We start from the raw sequence: 25,281 nt of genomic DNA on the forward strand, positions 1-25,281 counted from the left end.
TTTGCACAGGTGTGCTGGGCAGTGTCTCTAGTATTCCCGTCGATTGCATTACGTCGTTCTTTTTAGCTCTGAGCACACAGGGAGCACATAAAGATACACTGAACAATTGCGTCTCCCGCCAAGCACGAGGACCTGGTGAGAAATTTCGCCTGAAGCTATGCAGCCAACATTACATAACTATCGTGCGTTTTCTTCTTCAAGACAATTCTCAGCGGCATTCTGCAGGGGTAACGAAGATGCTCCTGCATCGTTTTCAATTGGAAATGTTTGATTACCCACAATACAGCCCGTAACTGTCTCCCTCTGAGTTTCATCTCTGCTCCATGAACTACTGGCTATAAAGATAACATTTTGGCACAGACAATGAGCTGTAGGCCAGCGTAGAGAATTGGAGGAAAGCACTGGAGGCTGCCTCCTATAACGAGAGTATTGGAAAGTTGGTAAAACGCAACGAGAAACGTCTAAGTCGAATCGGCGACTATGGAGATAAGTAGCTGGAACTTGTAGCTAACTGTTGCAAATAAAACAGTTTTGATTTTCACTGTGGTTTCCATTTCGTGACCTATCGTACCTTACTTTCCGAATAGCCCTCGTATTTCTTGATTTCCAGAAAGCATTCGACTCAGAACCACACCTACGATTATTGTCAAAAGTACGATCATATGAAGGATCAAGCGAAATTTGGATTGAGGACTTTTTGGTAGGTAGGACGCACCATGTTATCTTGGATGGAATGTCATCATTAGATGTAGAAGTAACTTTGGGGGTACCCAAGGGAAGGGTGTTCGGACCATCGCTCTTCGTGTTGTATTTTAATGACATAGCGGACATTATTGACAGTAATTTCAGACGTTTTGCAAATGACACAGTAATTGGTATAATGAACTACTGTCTGAAAGAAGCTGCATAAATATGCCGTCTGATATCGTAGGATTCCAAAGTGCTGCAAAGATTGGCAGCTTGCTTTAAATGTCCAGAAACGGAAAATTGTGCACTTCATGAAACAAAACATGTATTATCCTATAATATCAATGAGTCACAGTTGGAATCGGCCAACTCTTATTAATACCAGGGTGTAAAACTTCGTAGGGTATGAAATAGAATGATCATGTAGTCTCAGTTGTGGGTAAAGCAGGTGGTAGACTTCGGTTTATACGTACAATAGTGGGAAACGGGAATCAATCTACAAATGAAATTGCTTACAAATCACCCGTGCGACTCATTCTATAATACTGCTGAAGTGTGTTGGATCTATATCAAACAAGACTAATGGGGGTTATTGAATGTATACATAGAAGGGCTGCACGAATGGTCACAGGTTTGTTTGACATATGGTAGTGTCATAGAGATGATGAAGAAACTGAACTGGTAGACTCATGTAAATTATCCCTAGAAAGTCTATTAACAAAGTTTCAAGAACCATCTTTAAATGATAACTCTAGGAATATATTACAGTCCCTACGTATCACTCGCCTAGGGATAGCAAAGGCAAGATTAGAATAACTACAACACATAGAGGTATTCAAATAATCATTCTTCCCGCACTCTGTACATGAATGGAACGGTAAGAAAACCTAATATATCTGCTACAATGGGATGTACCCTCTGCCAAGCACTTCACGGTTATTTGCAGGGTTTAGATGTAGATTATTTTGTTGATTTGTAGCCACAGATTATACTTCGTCATTTTTTAAAAAATTTAATGCACTATAGAATCCATTGCAGTTAACACTAAAAAACAAAAGCACATACTTATACAAAAAAGATGTGAAAAAATCAACACAAAAATATAAGAACAGTATCAGTGATATGGATGTTATGTATTGCTATCATTTTTCATTTATATTTAGTATGTAATATATTTCGAAAGTTCAAAGGCATGATTTTTCAAAGGCAAGCTAAATATTAAAATCAATATTATGCTTCGTGTAAACTGCAAAAGTTTAAACTACTGTACATGCTTTGGAGTGTAAAATTGTAACAGTACAACTTCTATTTACGGTGTAATTATTAACTTTGTGTAAATAAGAATATATTGATGCTATTCACTATTACTCAAAATTTAAAAAAAAAGTGAAACTCAGTGACTTTATAGTTCATTGAGGATTTTCATTGTCAGCTGCCATGGTTAAACGTTCGTAGGTACGCTGTTTTAAAGATTGTGTAGACATAGTGGTTAGCACACTGAAATGGCATTCGGGAGGACGACGGTTCTAATCTGCGTCCGACCTTTCTAAATCGTTTAGGTTCTCTGTGACTTCCCTAGATCTCTACAGGCCATTACCGGATGGTTCCTTTAAAAGAGCACAGCAGATTTCCTTCCCCGTCCTTGACACAATCCCAGTTCGCGCTCCATCCCTAATGACCTCGATGTCGACAGCATGTTAGACCCTAATCTTCTTTGCTTCTCACCATAAATATATACTTCTTGGTTTTAAGTGCTTTTACAGTGAGACTTACCACAATGAAAGGAAAACTTAAGATACAGCACTGTTCTGACTATTGTGGACAGTCTCTTAATCCATACATATTGTAAAAATGGATGTACATATGTATGCATGTTCCACATCTCCTCCTAAACCACCAGACCGATTTCTACCAAACTTTGTACAGATATCACTTACTGCCTGGAAAGAATCGCTGTAGGGGTAAGAATCACCTTACGAAACTTTCCCTCGTTGATAATCCCCACGAAATGATGAAAGCAAAAACAGTTTACCCCCTAACAAATTTTTGCTGTTCACGCAGTAAAACTACCGCATGAAGCATTATATTTTAACTTATTACCTCTTTACTACCTGCTGTATTCACGACACATTTTGCAGAGAGTACTCACATACACTGAATGTACTATCAAAATTGTGTCATAGTTCAGGAGGTAAGGCGTCATAAACATTGAGATGAGTGAAAAACTGCCACATCGTGCATGACCTTTAAATTTATTACTCCTTCAATGCTAACGCTATTTGCAACAAATTTCGCAGACTGTATTCACATTTGCTATTGCATGTACTTAGAAAAAGGTGTCATTGTAATGTTGCTATGATGACTAGAGTCAGACCGGTATAGTAAATTTTCTTGCTTGTTCCAGTCGAAGTTAGTAAACAACACTTTAGCACATTTCAGTGCATTTTAAATGTCCATAAACGCACACAAACACATCGAGCATCACCCATTCAATTGACTATTGTTTGACGAACACTCCATCGAATTCATCTGATCTGAATGCCAGATATGCAGTTTACGGGTGTAAGCTGTTCTGATTGGGCGCTAATTTTTGTGGAATGGTAGTTACAGCACGTGGGAATAAAGTGCATGTTTCATTCAGTGTCCACTTCATGTTGTGCCAGACACTTGCGTTTTACAACATCTGTTTGAGGAGAGTCTTGGCGGAACACTAGATGTCTGCTACACTGTCATTGTGGAAGATAAGGTTAAACGTATCGGTCATCACCCACGGACAGTTGTTTGGAAACGCTCCACAATGCTACAGAGTTGTTGCCAATATGAAACATCGCCTCTGTTTTATTCTACCATCCTCTATGTTGTGGGAGCAGCATAGTTAACACCTTGCGATGTCCAGCTTTATGAGGGAGTGAATGGATCGAAACATGTTAATGTCAGTTTAGCACCTAACATAGACCTCGAACTCATGGTAGAAAAACAAAATGTATGGGAGTGTACAAAGCTGTAGTCATACACTGCTTGTGTGTGTTGCAGTAGACAAACAATTTGTTAAACTGTTTATGGAAGAACAACACAGGACCCCTTCCTTGTGATTGACAGTCTGTGGGATATGGTCTTTCTCCAGTACGGCCAACAAAACTTCACACAGTTTTGTGCAAGCAACTTTGATCACTGCCCACCCCACCAATGGACCAATACATGTGTATGTAATATGGCCGATGTCAACATGTAGACAGTATTTATTCTTCGATGTATTGGAAGAGAGAGATGTGGTGAAATGTTATAGCAGGTTTATTACAATGAGTGGTACGAATGACTAAAGTTTGGACACACAAGTGGTTTGGAGTTTTTTTTTTACCTACTCTGGACATTACAAAATAGCAATGCTCTCAGAAATAATAAATGACGGTAGATGCTGATCTGTATCGGTATTTCATATGTCTGAAATGAATGTAATGCCCTCATGCACACCAATTTACAATTTGAACATGCAGAATGCTCTTAAACTATACCAACACATTGACTATACCATGACATTGACTGTACCCATTCTCATAGAATCATGACTGTTTTTCTGACTATGGTAACGATTGTGTATTTAAAAATATCTCGTACCACAAGTCCTGTGTTATTTCATACTTCATAACCTCTGATTATAAAGTAGACATCACTTGAATTATATCTCATTGTGGCACCTAGGAATGATAGAGTTTTTTCCGACATGTGAGTAGATTGCATGAAACAAGTCGTTCTGTGGTGAGCAAATTGCTTACGAATCTACAACCCAAGGATCTGCTGCTATTGCGAAAGATGGTCTGCTGGGTGACAGAAACTTTACACATGGGTCACTAGAGGTGTGTTATGCAGCAAAAATATTAGATGTGAGCATACATATGGTATTTGTTTTTAATGTGTCAGTGAAATTTTATAGAGTTCTCTATTTGTTGATGTTAGGAAGCTCTTGTTCTCACGATTTATTTTTTATGTTTCGTAAACGCCAGTGTGAAGTAGCTTTGCACTGGTAAAATGGGACCTGCCATAGTGTACAAAACAACAATGTCCTCTTGAATTATAGCTTGTTGTTCGTGAAATCAAAATGATTGTGTTTTTCCGACATGTGAGCAAATGGCGTGAAAGTCTGTATTCTGTAGTGTTATTTCAGGTGTCTGAAATGTTTGTAATACACACGTTCATGACAATTTATTTACAGGCACTGATTTGAGGGCCAGGGACGCTCTCAAAATATCAAATTTTGACTATCAAACAGAAAAAAATCGCTCAAGACGGATTTTTTTCTGCAGGGTTTATATACTCGCTTTTTCTTTACTCCAATGGTATTTCCGAAATAACGAGGAATTCTGCAGTGTTCGGTAGTTTTCGTAGCAAGGTAGTGGAAGTTTCCCTGTACTGCAGGGTGCACTTGGGCATTCCACACAGAAGGACTGGCGTTTGAGTCCAGAAAGGACACCGCCATTTTGATTTTCCGCAAATGCCCGGGTGGAGGGTAGGATGGGAAGTCAGAAAAACCTTACGACAAAGAAATTTCTACCATATTTGAAATTCTCACCAATTTGAATTTCCTGCCAAAATTCGAAATTCTTGCCATAATTCGGAATTCCTGCCTATATGGCAGGTGGGGGAGGGGGATAGGAGGAGAGGAGAACAGAGAGACCAGGGGCAGGGGAAAAGACATGACGCCATCTGGGCGTAAATAACTGATTAATTTAATTAATTTGTATATCAGTTTGATATCAAAAGTGTCCTCAGAGCCCCACTACCCCACTACTTTCACTGTAGTGATTTCATAAATAAACCAATCATTACAGAAAATTTATTCAAATGTGTATACCGTTTGTTGCAGAACAGATTACAGAATCTTGTTTACTGACTATGGCTTGGTCAGCTGATGTTCTAAAATACAAGTCCGGACGGAATTTATCATAGAAGAATTTAAACGATCCGTTTTTCTCCCCGGTCCCGCTTCTGTAAAACACGTGTGGCTGAAAGGAAATAGATTTCATTAAACTTTCGTCGTGTTCTACAAATTTGTTTTTGGTTTCTTATGCTGAAATTTTGTTTCAGCATGCAAGTGATGCAAGCAATAGTGAGTGAGAAGCTTCTGTAATCTATTCTGTTACAAACAGAATACACCATTGCATGAAGTTTGCTATAATGGATGATTTATTAACGACATGACTACAGCGAAAATAACTATTTTTGAATAACGTTGAGTGACATGTGCTATTTAATGATATTTCGTAGGATGAAACTAAAAAAAGCATTGACGGAAAAGAAATTGAGCACCAAGGGAGAAGTTGTGCGATATAAACGAAAGTTGGTGGGCGTGTTTCTACATCTAAGAAATCAAATGACTCCGAGCGCTATGGGACTTAACATCTGAGGTCATCAGTCCCCTAAAACTTAGAACTACTTAAACCTAACTAACCTAAGGACATCACACACATCCATGCCCGAGGCAGGAGTCGAACCTACGACCATAGCAGTCGCGCGGTTCCGGACTGAAGCGCCTAGCATGAACAGTATTCCCAGGGTAGTTTGCAACATGATAACGCTCGCCCACATACTGCTATTGTAACCCAACATGCTCTATAGACTGTCGACATGTTGCCTTTGCCTGTTCAATCACCAGATCTTTCTCCAACCGAGCACATATGGGACATCACTGGACGGCAGCTCCAGCCTCATCTACAAACAGCACTAACCGTCCCCATATTAACCCACAAACTGACAACAGGCACCTGTAATTACAACACAACGCATGCACGTTTTTATAATTATTCACCATTCTGGCGGTTACACCTATTATTAATGTACCAGCGTTTCACATTTGCAGTGACTTATCTCGCGAATACATTAACCTGTGGCCTGGCAGTGTCAATTACTTAAATATTGTATGTATTGTATTGTATGTTAACCGGGGACCTAGAAACGACGGAGAGGCTCCGTCCCCGCCGCAGCCGCAGTGGTCACAACCCCACGACGACTAGCGCAGTCCACTTCACCCCTCCGCCGCCCCACACCGAACCCAGGGCTATTGTGCGGTTCGGCCCCCGGTGGACCCCCCAGGGAACGTCTCACACCAGACTTGTGTAACCCCTGTGTTTGCGTGGTAGAGTAACGGTGGTGTACGCGTACGTGGAGAACTTGTTTGCGCAGTAATCGCCGACATAGTGTAACTGTGGCGGAATAAGGGGAACCAGCCCGCATTCGCCAAGGCAGATGGAAAACCGCCTAAAAACCATCCACAGACTGGCCGGTTCACCGGACCTCGACACAAATCCGCCGGACGGATTCGTGCCGGGGACCAGGCGCTCCTTCCCTCCCGGAAATCACTTAAATATGTTTCATGGACAAATATATTACCGAAATTTCATTACTTTGCATTAATTATTTTTATGTTAACTGAATCTTCCGTCGTTCTTGGTAGAACGACATTATAATAAATGAAAAGCGATAGTTCGCTTTTGTTTTACAGTATTGTGCTGTAGAACAAACGCAAACTAGCGCTTTTCATTTATTAATTCTTTTTAGTGTTGCAAATTTTGCATTAGAGTATACTCCATGGGCAGCTTTTGAACCGATACTCTCAGTGTAATAGCTGTGAACCTTAGCCATTGCGCTATGTTCGCCTAGTAAAAATGTAATTAATTTTACAGGTATAGCAGGTATGCATAAAACGTCAACTTCGATTTTCTCGGGAATTATGGTAGTCGCAGGAAAAGCCGCACGCCAGGTACTCAGGACATGTCCCTCTATGAAGTACCTAAGACTCGTCAAAATTCGTGTTTAACAGGTCTTCTGTCAGACCTACACCTACGGCACGCTCTTTGGCAATGTTTGGCAGAGTTTCATTTCTAGTGTATAGGACAGACGATGATAGGGACGATTAGTGATTTAAGTCTAAATTGGGTTTTGTTTTGGATGGTTGGTAGGTGGTGGTTCCAAGTTAGTTTTTGATCAGGAGTAATAGTGCGAAACACGAGCGATAATTGTACGCGTAGATCGACCCACGGATGGAAATTGCTTTGTTGCCAGTTCCAACTGACCATTGTACCAGTAAGGATATACATGTGCTATGCGTTTTAAGAAAGCATATATCCTGCAAAGTATGTCTCCCGATTGCTTATGTAGAATTTGTCGCTTACCACTATCACCAGTCATGACAACTCGCAACGAATGGAATACAAATTTATTAAATAACTCACTGCAGACACATTTAATGCTCGCACTGACTGCGACATTCACAGCAGAGCGCTCAGAACATTGCTGGACGCTTATTGAGTGTCTGAGAATGTGTGACGTAGATGCACAGAATGAGCCTAAGTTCGACTGCCATCATTCACGACTCCAATTACAGTCCAAGTTGTTTAGGTTGGGTGAACTGGGCTATCTACCTTAAAGCTCCAATGAAGATACATTGAAGAGCCAAGGAAACTGGTACACATGCCTAATATAGTGTCCGGTCCCAGCGAACATGAAGAAGTGCTGCAGCATGACGTGGTATGGACTGAACTAATGTCTGAAGTAGTGCTGGAGGAAATTGAGACCATGAATCCTGCACGTTGCAAGGCATCCAAGATACGCTCAATAATGTTCATGTCTGGGGAGTTTGGTGGCCAGCGTAAGTGTTTTAACTCAAAAGAGTGTTCCTGGAGCCACACTGTAACAATTCTGGAAGTGTGGAGTATCGCATTGTCCTGCTGGAACTGCCCAAGTTCGTTGGAATACACAATGGGCATGAATGGATGCAGGTGACCAGACAGGATGCTTATGTATGTGTCACCTGTTAGAGTCGTATCTAGATGTATCACTCCAGCTGCACACACCCCACACCATTACAGAGCCTCCATCAGCTTGAGTAGTCCCCTGTTGGCATTCAGGGTCCGTGGATTCATGAGGTTGTCTTCATACCTGAATACATTCATCTGATCGATCCAATTCTAAATGAGACTCGTCTGACCAGGCAACATGTTTCCAGTCGCCAACAGACCAATGTCGGTGTCGATAGGCCCAGGCGAGGCGTAAGGCTTTGTATTGTGCAGTCATCAAGGGTACATGAGTGGGCCTTCGGCTCTGAAAGCCCATATCGATTATGTTTCGTTGAATGGTTCACATGCTGACACTTGTTGGTGTCCCAGCATTGCAATTTGCTTAATTCTCTTCAGTCGTCGTCAGTCCCGTTCTTGCAGGCTCTTTTCCCAGCCTCAGCGATGTCGGTGATTTGACGTTTTACGGGATTTCTGATATTCACGGTACACTCGAGAAATGGGCGTAGGGGAAAATCCCAAAAAAATGGTTCAAATGGCTCTGATCACTATGGGACTTAACATCTGAGGTCATCAGTCCCCTAGAACTTAGAACTACTTAAACCTAACTAACCTAAGGACATCACACACATCCATGCCCGAAGCAGGATTCGAACCTGCGACCGTAGCAGTCGCACGGTTCCAGACTGAAGCGCCTAGAACCGCTCGGTCACCTAAACCGGCGAAAATCCCGATTTCATCAGTAACTCGGAGACGCTGTGTCCATCGCTCGTGCACCGACTATAGCACCACTTTCAAACTCACTTAAATCTTGATAACCTGCCATTGTAGCAATAGTAACCGATCTAACAACTGCTCGAGACACTTGTTGTCTTATATAGGCGTTGCCGACCGCAGCGCCGTATTCTGCCTGTTTATATACACTCCTGGAAATGGAAAAAAGAACACATTGACACCGGTGTGTCAGACCCACCATACTTGCTCCGGACACTGCGAGAGGGCTGTACAACCAATGATCACACGCACGGCACAGCGGACACCAGGAACCGCGGTGTTGGCCGTCGAATGGCGCTAGCTGCGCAGCATTTGTGCACCGCCGCCGTCAGTGTCAGCCAATTTGCCGTGGCATACGGAGCTCCATCGCAGTCTTTAACACTGGTAGCATGCCGCGACAGCGTGGACGTGAACCGTATGTGCAGTTGACGGACTTTGAGCGAGGGCGTATAGTGGGCATGCGGGAGGCCGGGTGGACGTACCGCCGAATTGCTCAACACGTGGGGCGTGAGGTCTCCACACTACATCGATGTTGTCGCCAGTGGTCGGCGGAAGGTGCACGTGCCCGTCGACCTGGGACCGGACCGCAGCGACGCACGGATGCACGCCAAGACCGTAGGATCCTACGCAGTGCCGTAGGGGACCGCACCGCCACTTCCCAGCAAATTAGGGACACTGTTGCTCCTGGGGTATCGGCGAGGACCATTCGCAACCGTCTCCATGAAGCTGGGCTACGGTCCCGCACACCGTTAGGCCGTCTTCCGCTCACGCCCCAACATCGTGCAGCCCGCCACCAGTGGTGTCGCGACAGGCGTGAATGGAGGGACGAATGGAGACGTGTCGTCTTCAGCGATGAGAGTCGCTTCTGCCTTGGTGCCAATGATGGTCGTATGCGTGTTTGGCGCCGTGCAGGTGAGCGCCACAATCAGGACTGCATACGACCGAGGCACACAGGGCCAACACCCGGCATCATGGTGTGGGGAACGATCTCCTATACTGGCCGTACACCACTGGTGATCGTCGAGGGGACACTGAATAGTGCACGGTACATCCAAACCGTCATCGAACCCATCGTTCTACCATTCCTAGACCGGCAAGGGAACTTGCTGTTCCAACAGGACAATGCACGTCCGCATGTATCCCGTGCCACCCAACGTGCTCTAGAAGGTGTAAGTCAACTACCCTGGCCAGCAAGATCTCCGGATCTGTCCCCCATTGAGCATGTTTGGGACTGGATGAAGCGTCGTCTCACGCGGTCTGCACGTCCAGCACGAACGCTGGTCCAACTGAGGCGCCAGGTGGAAATGGCATGGCAAGCCGTTCCACAGGACTACATCCAGCATCTCTACGATCGTCTCCATGGGAGAATAGCAGCCTGCATTGCTGCGAAAGGTGGATATACACTGTACTAGTGCCGACATTGTGCATGCTCTGTTGCCTGTGTCTATGTGCCTGTGGTTCTGTCAGTGTGATCATGTGATGTATCTGACCCCAGGAATGTGTCAATAAAGTTTCCCCTTCCTGGGACAATGAATTCACGGTGTTCTTATTTCAATTTCCAGGAGTGTATATCTGCATTTGAATACCCTTGCCTATACCAGTTTCTTTGGCGCTTAAGTGTATATTGTGGAGAGTAATTCGAAAAGAGGCTGTGGTGCATGTTGCTTGACAATGAGTACATTGAAAAGATGTGAAGTTTCTTTCCGAGGACCGCGGGAATCGGGCAATGACTTCCTGGAAACTTTCGGAGTGTGCTTGGTTGGGCTGGTGGAACTGTGGCGCAGCGGAGGAATCGAGAGAGCTAGCAGAGGCAGGCGCGGGAGGCTGGTGCGAGCTGGCGATGTTTTTGGCCGCGGGGGCCTGGCTCAGCAGGCCGCGCCGTCTCCGCGCTGCGCCGCGCCGCGCCACCGACTCCCCGTTTTTGCCGACGGCCGGGCGCTATAAAGGGGCCATCCGCGGATGTCTGCGGCAGTCCCAGCAGCACAGAGCATCCAGCAGCATGAAGGTCGCGGTGAGTACCTCTCCCCTGTGCCCAACTCCAGCTTTTGCCCGTCTTCGAAGCAGCTACTCCAGTGGTGTGCCATGCGCGTCTGCAAATACAGCACTGGGCCCTACAGTCTCGGTTGAAGGGAATGAGTGATTCGTCATCGTTCTGAGACATCAATCATGCTTACATTCTAGTACCTGGAAGTTCTTTTCTCCGTGAAGTGTAGCGAAATATCATATTTTGAATTCCACAAGCTATTCGTGTAATTCTTTTTATACATACGAAACGCACTATAAGCCATTGACTCCGTTGACATTTGGCCATACTTTCTTTTCTTCTTATCAGACTTCTGACAGTTCTATGCGGCGATTTATTCGCCTGTATTGGCCTCTTCACTCCAAAGTAGCACTTGCACCCAGTGTTCTTCTACATTTACATCTACATCTACGTGATTACTCTGCTATTGACAATAAAGAGCCTGGCAGAGGATTCAATGAACCACCTTCGTGCTGTCTCTCTACCGTTACACTCTCGAACGGCACGCGGGAAAAACGAGCACTTAACTTTTTCTGTGTGAGCCCTGATTTCTCTTATTTTATCGTGATGATCATTTCTCCCTATGTAGGTCGGTGCCAACAGAATGTTTTCGCAATCGGAGGAGAAAACTGGTGATTGAAATTTCATGAGAAGACCCCGTCGCAACGAAAAACGCCTTTGTTTTAATTATTGCTACTCCAATTCACGTATCATGTCTGTGGCACTATCTCCCCTATTTCGCGATAATACAAAACGAGCTGCCCTTCTTCGTACTTTTTCGATGTCATCCGTCAGTTCCACCTGATGCGGATCCCACACCGCACAGCAATACTCCAGAATAGGGCGGACAAGCGTAATGTAAGCAGTCTCTTTGGTAGACCTGCTGCACCTTCTAAGTGTTCTACCAATGAATCGCTGTCTTTGGTTTGCTCTACCCACAATATTATCTATGTGATCGTTCCAATTTAGGTTATTTGTAATTGTAATCCCTAAGTATTTAGTTGAATTTACAGCCCTCAGATTTGTGTGACTTACCACGTAATCGAAATTTAGCTGATTTATTTTAGTACTCATGTGAATAACTTCACAGTTTTCTTTATTCGGGGTCAATTGGCACTTTTCGCATCACACAGATATCTTATCTAAATCATTTTGCAAGTCGTTTTGATCATCTGATGACTTTACAAGACGGTAAATGACACCATCATCTGCAAACAATGTAAGACGGCTACTCAGATTGTCTCCTATGTCGTTAATATAGGCCTAGAACACTTCCTTGGGGAACGCCAGATATTACTTCTGTTTTACTCGATGACTTTCCGTCTATTACTACGAACTGTGACCTTTCCTGAAATGTTAGTTAGATATATTCCACTGGAACAGAAGGCGTTGCTGCCCAAGAGAAATCATTTTAAATTAGATTTGAAATTTGCTTCGCTACCTATCAGACATTTTATGTTATTGGGTGAATGATCAAAAATTTTCGCTGCAGCTTATTGCACTCCTCTCTGAGACAGTGACAGCTTTAATAATGTTTAATAAAGGTCATGTAGTGTTGTAGGTATATAAATCGCCGTTCTTCTGAAATTGTGATGGATTTTGAATGACGAATTTCGTTAGATAATTTATGTATTGTGACGGCGCCGGTAAATGCCTAGCTCTTTGAAAGTCCGCGGGTATACGCCACATATTATTCTTACTGTTCGCTTTTTTGCAATCAATACTTTCTTTGCCGGCCGTGGTGGCCAAGCGGTTAAAGGCGCTATAGTCTGGAACCGCGCGACCGCTACGGTCGCAGGTTCGAATCCTGCCTCGGGCATGGATGTGTGTGATGTCCTTAGGTTAGTTAGGTTTAAGTAGTTCTAAGTTCTAGGGGACTGATGACCTTAGAAGTTAAGTCCCATAGTGCTCAGAGCCAACCAGCCAATACTTTCTTTCTGGGTGAAGAGTTACCCCAGAAAATTACTCTGTACGACATTACTTAGTGGAAATATGCAAAACGTGTCAGGAGGTTCATGTGTTTATTTCTAAGATTAGCAATTATACGGAGAGCGAAAGCAGCTGAACTTAATTGTTTTAGACGCTCCTAATATGCCTCTTCGAAGTTTTCATCAGTATATATAACCCAAAAATTTGGAGCATTCTACCCTACTTACTGACTCCTGGACATATGCTGCATCAGTTGTTGGTTAGACTATTTATTTTACGGAACTGAATGCAGTATGTCGTTTCAAAATTTAGGGAGAGTCCATTTTCAGAGAACCACTTAATAATCATTTGGAAAATACCATTCGCCAACTCTTCTGATGCTTTCTTTCTAATGAGATGTCTTAACATACGCCCTACCATCCTCTTCCTTCTTCTCCAGATATCCCTTTCCTCTCTGATTCTGTCGAGAAGCTCCTCATCTTTAGTAGCCCACTTAATTTTAAGCATTCTTCTGTAACACCCAACTCAAATGCTTAGATTCTCTTCTTTTCCCGTCCCTCCACAACCCATGTCCCACTTTCGTACAATGCCTATGTCTGATACTAGAAGGCTTTTTTTTTTGCGAAGAATGCTAACTTTGCAAAAGGTCATCTACTTTTTATGTCCTTGCTTCTTCCGTCGCGCGTTGTTTTGTTTCCTAGATAGCAGAATTTCTTCGCTTCGTCTAATATGCAATCCTCAATTTTAATATTAAGTTTGTCGCTCATTTCATTTATGCGCCTCTTCAACACCTTCGTCTTTCTTTGGTTTACTCTCACGCCATATTCTGTGTTCAGTAGATTACTCATTTGATTCTTCAGATCTTGTAACTCTTTCTCTCTTTCACAGAGAATAGCAATGTCAGCACGCTGAATTTTAATCGCTACATTGAATCTTTATTTATTTTTTATTGAGTATAGAGTTGAAAATCACACACAGACACTGCCTCACTCAGAATCATTCTTTTCGCAGATGTCTCATGCATAATAACGTCCGCCGGCCCGTGTGGCCGTGCGGTTCTAGGAGCTTCAGTCTGGAGCCGCGTGACCGCTACGGTCGCCGGTTTGAATCCTGCCTCGGGCATGGATGTGTGTGATGTCCTTAGGTTAGTTAGGTTTAAGTAGTTCTAAGTTCTAGGGGACTGATGACCTCAGATGTTAAGTCCCATAGTGCTCAGAGCCAGCCATAATAACGTGCCCTGACTTTTCTTAAAATCTAATTTTTTTTTTTTTTTGTCTTTGGAAACTGCACTTGGATCCACCCATGAAGTAAACAATGAGGAATTGAGTTCTGCTTCCTCGTAGTATTACTGCCTGAATGACTAAGGAACGGAAACCACTGAAGATCCTCCTCGTCGATGACAGGTGCACGTTTCTGAGATAATTTCTCGCCCATTCCCGGACTCCGGACGTTGTGTGTGACGTCTAAAGTAAGCAACATACCAGAGACATTTATTAGATGTTCAGATGAGTTCATTATTCTATTTTTGAAGACAATATGTAGACCATTGGACTACTCTGAAGAACGAAGAAGATTAGGGCTTTTCGGCCCTTCGGTAACGATGTCATTAGAGACGGAGTAGAAGCTTTCATCGGCAAGGATGGGATAGGAAGTCGGTAGTCTACTTTTTTAAAGAGGCCATCCTACCGTTGCGCTAAAACGATTTACAGAAACCTTGGGAAAACATCTTCTAAAAGCTAGTCGAGTGCCTTATCCATTATGTTCTCCCGCTCGGCAAGACTAATCATTTTTGTCATCTGCTGCCAAAATGAGGATCAACGCTCCATAGATGAGAAGGTCTTGAGGGATATAGCTTAAGATCGGATTGCAGAAGGATGGGTAGGAAAGTGGCTGTGTCCTTTTCAAAAGTATCATCTTTACATTTACCTTAAGCAATTTATGGAAGCCATAGAAACCTAAATCTAGATGGCCAAACAAAGAATCTCTGTCCTCCCAAATGCAAATACTGTGTCTTTGCCACTGCGCTAGATTACCCAGTCACACAGCCCTACTGCCAGCGAAGATGGTCTTAGATATAATTGCTGCCTGGACTCGAATCATAGAGTGAATACACATAACAATAAGATCACCGCTCGTAGTACATGACGAAGAAGATTCAGTCAGTCGTCGAAATGATGTGCATAAAACTGCCATCGCCAGTTTGACTGGATTCGTGAAAATGTGTCACCAGGCATTAACGCGAAGATAGCCTCATAAATCACTATAGTCCAAAATGTTTTTGCAGTACGTTCTAAAACAGTTACAACACTGTCATCCTAGACGTGGTTTGTGAACTTCATTACTCGTCAATGAAGAAGAAAACTCATGGGAAGAACGTCGTTACCAGTCTATTGTTACGTATTGTTTGACCGAAATCCCGAGCTTGCAAAGGTAAAAAAAATTGCTTTAAAATTGCTCATTAATCCCATTATGCGTAATTTTATGTTGAAATAAAAGAACGATCACTTGAAAAGTGCAGCATATCAGCGCTGAACTGTCCCATTCACCCATCAACGTCTTCAGCGCAGAGCGCTTGTCAATACCACTTTAAAGCGCTTTTGGTGAGCTTTGGTAGCACCTTACAGCAGCAGACGGATGACGATTGGAGTCTGCGTGTTTACACTAAGACCACTGCGGGGAACTAGTTTAGTAATAGAGCGCGTTCTCTCATTTTCGTCATTCACTCACCGATAGTGAGAAAAGTTGCTACTTAAAATTTCCCACATGCACTTTGTCTTTTTGATCAGAACTTTACGTCCGTCATCTGCTCACTTCTCTCAAGGATGAAGGGTACAGCTGTCAGTGTATTTATTTGAAATCAACCGTTCTAGTATTTCATTTGCCTAGAGCCTTCTATTCTCCTTCTTCCTTTTCCCTGGCCTGTCGACATTTTAATCGGGATTTGCCAATGTTGGTGTAAGACGGTAGCCGGATGCTCTTCCAGTTACCACCCCTGGTTAGTAGTATCCGAACACTCCTACGTAAAACGGAATCGACCACTAGATGTCACACCAGACGGACCCGCCAACATAGAAGGGGGTGGGAGTATTGTGTTGTAAATACAGAAGCTGTAACAGGAGAATGGTTCGGTCGGAGAGCTCAGTGACTTCGAACGTGGATCGGACATTGGATGTCACCTCACTAACATATCCATCAAATACTTTTCGACACTTCTAAGACTGCCCGAGTCAACTGCTAGAGATGTCTCTGTGAAGTAGAAAGACAAAGGGATAACCACAGCTAAACCAAGGGCAGGCAAAGCTCATGTGCTGATAGGCAGGGTTTGTCGAGCATTTCAGGGAGTGATTGTAAGAACTCGCATGAAATCAGTGGAAGGAATCACTCGGGAGTTCCAGAGTGCTACCAGCAGGCCAGTTAGCACAATAGCTGTGCATAGGGAGCTAAAAAGTATGGGGTACAGTGATCGAGCAGCTCCTCATAAGCAACAAGTTTCATCGGTCTTTACAACGCTCGACGCGCTGTAAAGACCGATGCCACTGGAGAGTGACTGACTGGAAACGAGTGTTTCGCAGTGATGAATCACGCTGTACCCTGCAGCAATCCGATGGAAGGGTTTGGATTTGGTGAATGCTAGGAGAACGTTACCTGTCGTCAAGAGTAGTGCCAACATTGAGGTACGGTGGAAGTGTTGCCACGGTATGAGGGTGTTTTTCGCAGTCAGAATAAGATCCCCTTATTGCAATTAAGATAGCATTAGATGCGGAAGGATCTGAACACATTTTACAGCTTTGCGCGCTGCGAACAGTAGAGGAACAGTTTGGAGACGATGACTGTTTGTACAGGCATGACACTGCATCTTCGAGCCAATACTTGTGGACAGTACCATTCCCGAAATGGACAGGCCTCCCCAGCGTCCCAACCTGAACTGAATGGAATACCTTCCGGATGACATACAACGTCGACTGAGCTTTAGAAGCCAGCGTCCAACATCTCTAATTTCGACTCTTGTGGAAGAACGGGCTGCCACCCCCCCCCCCCCCCCCCCCGCCCCTGCCCCCGCCCACACACACACACAGACACAGACACGACACTGAAAGTGTCCCCAGCAGAGTTCAATCCGTCGTAAAGCCAAAGGGTAGATACACCTCGTATTAATGAACGCTAAAGATGTCCAGATACTCTTGTGTGTGTGAATTCCTATGGGACAACACTGCTGAGGTCATCTGTCCCTAGACTTACACACTACTTAAACTAACTTATGCTAAGAACAACACACACACCCATGCCTGAGGGAGGACTCGAACCTCTGACGGGAGAGACCGCGTAATCAGTGATATGACGCCTCTAACCGCGAGGCCCAGATACTTTTTATCAGATAATGTAGATGGAGTTTTCGTATCAAAATTTATCAGATTTCTGCCTCAAAAGAATTTCTTTCCCCTCCCCAAAATGACACCCATTGAAATTTGTGCTGATATCCTTGAAAGTTAGAAGACATGCAGCTCTGCTGTTTTGAAAAACCAAGTGCTCCGGTATTATGGAGCGTCGTCTTCTGCGTAACTAGACTGTTGTGTTGACGCAGGTTCTTTCGGTGAATTTACCAAAGCAGTTGTACTTTCTTCTCTTAGAAATGAGTATAAAATCGAAACTTCGTTCAGTTTCTTGTGGTTTTATGGTCAGGTGCAAGTCTTTCAACCCAACGCCGCTTCGGCGATTTGCGTGTTCCCAGTCCACCCCAGTTAGCCAACCGAGGAAAGGGGACCTGCAGTCTAACGTTGAATCCAAACCATGTGTCGTTCCTGGCGACGCCCCACATCGTTGAGACGTGAAGATTAAAAGCAGACTGAAAATTTCCGTGGTCCGTCCGCGATTCGATCCCACAATCTGTCGATTTCCAGGAACACGCTTACCACTAGACCACCACGCCCCACAAACTTCACTCCAAACCGTTAACGATTGCGCGAAAACAACAAGTTTTGACGACAGGACGGCAAAATAGTTGTTTTTACGACGTATTGCGAAGTTGGGGGTCTATGCTGTTTACAAAAGGCTCCGAAGTTTATCCTGTACAGTAATGTGACAGTCATTACTAGGCACATAATGTGTTGATTCTTTTGGTGTCTGACGACAGGTAGCCTTCAGTTTAGCCCCGATAGGAGTTATCAAACCCATTGACATTATGTGTGCGGCTAGACATAGGCTACACATAATGGTAGAAAATAACCAGGCAAAAATTCGTGATCCAAATATTTAGTTCTGAAAATAATACCATTCGACCAACAAGAGAAGTCGACTGCGATCTAGTTCCGATTAATGATCGATACAAAAGTGGCATGGTCAGTTGACACTACGCGGGACTTCTGAGACGGAACGGAACTTCAACAGTAAATATCTTCCCTTGTAATTTAAGTAGTGGTACTTACACTCAAAGGTACAGAGCGGCGTTAATCTGATCGAGCATTCGCGGCGTGAACATTTTAACGTTGACTTTGATAGTCGTGTTACCCTACTGTTCAGTCAGGCCTCTTTCTCAACTACACTAATTTCAATGTTCGTTTATTTGCGTCGTTGCCTTGCCACTAATGCATTTGAAAGTCGCTGTACTTACTATTGTAGAAGATTATTGTTATTTCGTCAATATTCACGCAGCCGTAGCGAGGGGGTGGCGTCTTAACAGCGTTATTTTCGTCCACGTAGCATCTTAAAGAAACGCGTGCTATCGAACAGAAACCTTGCTTAATATAGTTTATGTGAGAACGCTGCATTCAGTTCGCGCAGCTGCCGCCTGCACAGTTCGCTCACGTTCAGCAACGGAGTTCTTGCTGGTACCTCGCTACTGTGTCACACGACCTCAAGGATCGACAAGCGGGTGCTGAAGCAAATGTGCTGTTTGACCGGAGGCTTCCGATTGCTGCCGATACCTCCGACAGAGGGTTGGAACGAGACTTGACGGTGATGGAAGCCAAAAAAAAAAAAAAAAAAAAAAAAAAACTGGAAGGCCGCAAGGGATACCGTACATAAGTTATTTGGCCTTCCAACCAGCACTTCTGCTGATCCCAAATTTCGGTTGGTGCTATCTGCTGTGCAGGTTAAAAGGAATTCAAGAATAAGCCTTCTGTCACTTATTAATAAATTTACGCGAGTTTTTCGGTGTTGTGCCTATAGACAAGTATATTCTGTTTATAAAAGTCGAACCGTGTGCACACAAACGAATACTCTCCCATTAGTCATCCGCTGCATTCCTCAATCATGTGGTGATTTAACGCCTGCTAGAAGCATATCTTATGTACTAAGCCTTTTGTTGTTATTCAGTTGCTTCAGTAATATAATCAATGAGTTTTCTTTGTTTAAAACACGGAAATAAGGGCAAAATGATAACAAAAGCACAATTCCTTCAAAGGGATATTTTCTCCACTCTAAATAATAGGATTTTCAAATTAATAGTTTACGCACTAGTAATAATTTATGAGGGGCAAATAAAATCTGTTCTCTTGTGATAGATCATACTAAAACAATGCAAAGCAGCTGCCGTAAACAATGAGATATAAATTTTGGTTTACTTTCAATTTGTTCAGAGAGTTTGTACGATTTATAATTTATTTACTGCAATGATACATTTTATTTGTTGTGTGCAATAATAGTCATCAGTACAGTCCATTTTCAATAATGTAAAATTTTTATTAAACCTGATTACAAAATTATAACGTTTTATAATCTGCGTAGATAAAATTGCATAAAGAGGAGGTGACGCAACTTTGACAGTTCTACCAGGGACACAGCATCCACCTTGTTTGGCCCTGTTCTATTATTATTCCTTCTCGTTTGCTAACAACGGGACCTTAACGGTTTGATTCTTATCGAGAGGATGTGTAGGGAACGACTACGAAAACATGAGTAAGCAGGGAGACGCAACCCTCAACCGTTTCGAGAAAATCGAGAGTTAAACATTTTACATGTGCTTACATACTTCATTTGGTCGTTAGTAATCAAGGATTCTGCAGCGTGTTAAGGGCTTACCTTCACGCACACGACGTCCTTGCCTGCACTTCTTTTTTCGTCCCCACGTAATTATTATGACTTTGCAAACTATCATTATTGAATGAATCATTTATTATATTCAAATCCCTATCCTGAAATAGGGAGAAAAAAGTTTTTGTGAGCAGATTGGAAGTAAAAAAAGGATACACAAGAAATTTCAGTCAAATCATTACAGTAATTTTATTTACATCATTGCATCTACATGTGTGACAAGAATAATGTGTTACCTATGGAACACTGCACGAAACAGGATGAAGCTGATCACAGAAACGTGGAAAACAGTGACTATTCCGACATACAGCACTTGTAATGAACGCCGAATCTTTGCATGTGTATGGTTTTTTTCAATGTGCCTGTTGCAAAACAGGCTTGGTTTACATTCGTAAAGGGTACTCGGTCATGACACAATTTCGAGGTGTACCACGCATATCTGTTGTGGGTGGGAATGAAAAAAAAAGTTCCGTGCGTGAGATTCGATCCACAGACCTCACGCTTGTGAAACTAACGAGCGCTTACTAGCTCGGCGGCGGAACCCTTGATTGCTAGCGACCAAACGAAGTACCGTATGCAGCGCAGTTAGCGCGGCTGATTGCTGACCGAGTAGGAGATTTTCTCCGCTTAGGGACTGGAAGTTGCGTTGTCCTTAACGTTCGTATCGTCATACTTGACTTTCCACTATTGAGATGGCTGAATGGGCACGTCCCGAAAGGCAATAAATTAAAAGGAAGAAACAAAACAAAACAAAACAGTATTTAAGCACATGTAAAGTGTTAACATTCTGTTTTCTCGAAAACTGCTGGCAGTTGCTGCTTCTCATTTACGTGTACTGAAGTCCTAGTCGTGCCCTAGACAACCTATCAATACGAATCATATCGTTGAGCGGAAGTTCGTACGGCCTGCCTTTAAGCCAAAAATGTACACTACTGGCCATTAAAATTGCTACACCAAGAAGAAATGCAGATGATAAACGGGTATTCATTGGACAAATATATTATACTAGAACTGACATGTGATTACATTTTCACGCAATGAATAGATCCTGATAAAGCAGCACCCAGAACAACCACATCTGGCCTTAATAACGGCCTTGATACGCCTGGGCATTCAGACAAACAGAGCTTGGATAGCGTGTACAGGTACAGCTGCCCATGCCGCTTCAACATGATACCACAGTTCATCAAGAGCAGTGACTGGCGTATTGTGACGAGCCAGTTGCTCGGCCACCATTGACCAGACGTTTTCAGTTTGTGAGAGATCCCGAGAATGTGCTGGCCAGGGCAGCAGTCGAACATTTTCTGTATCCAGAAAGGCCCTACAGGACATGCAACATGCGGTCGTGCATTATTCTGCTGAAATGTACGGTTTCGCAGGGATCGAATGAAGGGTAGAGCCACGAGTCGTAACACATCTGAAATGTAACGTCCACTGTTCAAAGTGCAGCCAATGCGAACAAGAGGTGACCAAGACGTGTAACCAATGGCACCCCATACCATCACGCCGGATGATATGCCAGTATGGCGATGAAGAATACACGCTTCCAATGTGCGTTCACCTCGATGTCGCCAAACACGGATGCGACCATCATGATGCTGTAAACAGAACCTGGATTCATCCGAAAAAATGACGTTTTGCCATTCGTGCACCCAGGTTCGTCGTTGAGTACACCATCGCAGGTGCTACTGTTTGTGATTCAGCGTCAAGGCTAACTGCAGCCATGGTCTCCGAGCTGATAGTCCATGCTGCTGCAAACGTCGTCGAACTGTTCGTGCAGATGGTTGTTGTCCCGCAAACTTTCCCATCTGTTGACTCAGGGATCGAGACGTGGCTGCACGATCCGTTACAGCCATGCGGATAAGATGCCTGTCATCTCGACTGATAGTGATACGAGGCCATTGGGATCCAGCATGGGGTTCCGTATTGCCCTCCTGAACCCACCGATTCCATATTCTGCTAACAGTCATTGGATCTCGACCAACGCGAGCAGCAATGTCGCGATACGATAAACCGTAAACCGCAATCGCCATAGGCTACAGTCCGACCTTTATCAAAGTCGAAAACGTGATGGTACGCATTTCTCCACCTTACACGAGGCATCACAACAGCGTTTTACCAGGCAACGCTGGTCAACTGCTGATTGTGTATGAGAAATCGGTTGGAAACTTTCCTCATGTCAGCACGTTGTAGGTGCCGCCATCGGCGCCAAACTTGTGTGAATGCTCTGAAAAGCTAATCATTTGCATATCACAGCATCTTCTTGCTGTCGGTTAAATTTCGCGTCTGTAGTACGTCATCTTCGTGGTGTAGCAATTTTAATGGCCAGTAGCGTAGAATTATATGGAAACATAAGCACTCAGAAATATGACTGAAATCACCGTAACTGGTCTTAAAACAAAATGAATTTGTCGTTCGTTATAGCTTTGATGTCTGCAGTGATGCTTAAGTATTGATGTGCCCACGTACCCACAGGTGGCAGCAGTGTTGGTGTTGACGGCGCTGGCGTCGGCGAGCGCGTATCCGCGCTTCCTGGCCATCCCCCTGGACGGAGAGGCCGACATCGCGCTGCTGGAGGAGGCGGGAGCGGCGGCCAGAGCTCCCCGAGCCGCCCCCGCACTGCCGGAAGAGGCGGCACGCGTCGAGCGCGGTGCGCACCACCACCTCGGAGGCGGCGGAGGCGGGGGCGGAGACGGCGGCCACCACCACGGCGATTACGTCGACTTCGGCGCGCACACTGGCCACCACGGCGCCTTCGGCTGGTACGCCGACTTCCCCGTCATCACCCACGGTCACTAGTCGCCCTTAATATACCCTGCTTGCTGTTACGTTTTTAGAATAAACTTTGTTACGTTTGTAGAAGCAACAGCCTTCTCACTTAAGCTACAGCCTAAACGAAACCTATTCCCGTCCTGTAACATACTTCATAGATCAGGGAAAAGGAGAAAGAAATGCCACACGTATAAAATTATGCATACCCTTAATAATTTATGGATCTTCTCCTAAAGTATAGTGTGCTAACTTCCAAAACCGTGACGTGCATCATAAGCCGGATGAGCAATTAAATTAGCAAGTGTTCCAACTAATGTCAGACTGCTACTGCTCATTGTAAACAGTTCTGACTTGGACACACAACATACGAGGGGGGACCCAAAAATAATTTCTTTCTAGGAATCATATACTTTATTGTTTTCAAATACAACCTTCATCTCCTTCGAAGTACTCTCCATACACTTGTCCAAACGTTCGTTCCAGTGTTCGAAGCATCTTTTAAATTCGTCCTCTTTGACAACTGCCAGCACTTTCATGACATTGCGTTTTACGTCTTCCGCATCCGCAAAACGCTTCCCTCTCAAGCCTCTTTTCATCCTCGGGAATAGGAAGAAATCCGACTGCAGGGGCGGATCCAGGGGGGGGGGGCAATGGGGGCAATTACCCGCCCCCCCCCCCCCTAGTGCGTGACCGATCTTTTTTCCGAGTGCTTTAGGGGCTGATTACGTCGGCCTATCTAGTATGTTTTACTTGAAGTCGAAGATGTAAACAATGGCACGCAGTTTGATGTAACAATTCAAAAAGAGACCTTGAAGCCTCTTCCATTTAGTGAATAAACTACAGAAGAAACAACTATACTTACGAATAAAATGATAATATTCGCTGAGGCATGAGCGATCTGTGTCCCTTTTTTAGCACTTTCCCTGCAGTGCGTATGTAAGATTTTGTTTCTAGTGGCAATTTGTAAAGAGATGGTGTTGATAATTAAGCGATGAACACCGAAGTAATACTTCAAAATATTCTCATTAGTTGCAAATAGTGAGAACCTTACGACAGTCCCTTTTATTCTGCAATTGCACGTTTCCGATCTGGATGAACGCTTCTCCCCCATTTTGGCTTTCTTCTCACTTTTGATGCGGAATGTGAACAAACATTAATTAGCCAATTGTAATAATGTACACGAAAATAACGTCTGTGGATTCATTCACAATCCATTCTCTCATACAGTAAGAATATAAATGTTACGGTCAGCAGATTCAAACAGATACTGACGTAATTAACAATATAAGATGATTTCCTGAATACAGTCAAATACCCTATTATAACTTTTCGCAGTCGTATCGTCATTCCTGTGTATAAACACATGCGCGAATTCGATGGCAACATTCGGTCATATGAAAGCAACTGGTGAGCTAATTTCGAAGATTTAAGAATGGAAACGAACATTAGCATTTTTATAGATTATTTTACATTAGCAGACAAACACGGAGTTTTTCAAGTGAACGTGTCGTATTTGAAGAATATTTTTTAGGTAATGCAGTAAGTTATTTCATTAAACACACTTAACACATAGCGATACACAATTAAACTAAAAGCAGAATATTATATATATATATATATATATATATATATATATATATATATATATATATAACATGAGGAGAGCCAAACAAACAGATGGAGAAAGAATTGTTAAATCAAACATTGCAAATGCTTGAGAAAGAAAGCAAAAATCTAATTCCTACTCAGTTCCTTTTTTTCTTTTTTTTTACAAATGTATGACCAATTTGAATGCCTTGCGCATCATCACATCTACAAATGGAGAACAAACAGTGGGATACAATGAGAAAATGAGCACTATTTAACACATGAACACCTAACATTGTCGAACATATTAATTACTTAAAATGCCTAGGTACGACTAGCAATAACAGTCAACTAAGGGTTGTGAGACTTGCACAACCTTACAGTGCAGACAGAAGCCATGCGCACTCTTGCAGTTACAAAATATAACAACGAAGTGAGAGCATTTATATGAGTTTTACATGTTTGTAGAGTTAGAAATCGTTACATCTGTAAAATCATATCTATGTCCTGGGAGATATTCTTTTCCATGTACAAAGAATGGAAAAAAAGTCAAAATTAGTGCTTGATAAATACGCAAGGAAGACTGGGGCAAGTGACGATGTTAGAGTTTACACATTTTTAACAAATTCATCTGACAGATATTTTTTAAAAAATTAGCCTCTTATTGTATTACACTGTACTTAGTTCTATAAA

At 43.4% G+C, this 25,281-nt stretch overlaps 1 protein-coding gene across 1 annotated transcript; it reads left to right on the forward strand.

The window, feature by feature from the left end:
• The first annotated feature begins 11,227 nt into the window (after nt 1–11,227).
• LOC126234388 (uncharacterized) lies at nt 11,228–23,091 on the forward strand. The gene is made up of 2 exons (XM_049943075.1): nt 11,228–11,259; nt 22,705–23,091. Exons 1-2 carry the CDS (start codon nt 11,248–11,250, stop codon nt 23,026–23,028), a joined length of 336 nt encoding a protein of 111 aa, XP_049799032.1. The 5' UTR covers nt 11,228–11,247; the 3' UTR covers nt 23,029–23,091.
• The last annotated feature ends 2,190 nt before the right edge of the window (nt 23,092–25,281 follow it).

This window comes from Schistocerca nitens, chromosome 2 (assembly GCF_023898315.1).
Source record: "Schistocerca nitens isolate TAMUIC-IGC-003100 chromosome 2, iqSchNite1.1, whole genome shotgun sequence".
NCBI classification, from domain to species: domain Eukaryota; kingdom Metazoa; phylum Arthropoda; class Insecta; order Orthoptera; family Acrididae; genus Schistocerca; species Schistocerca nitens.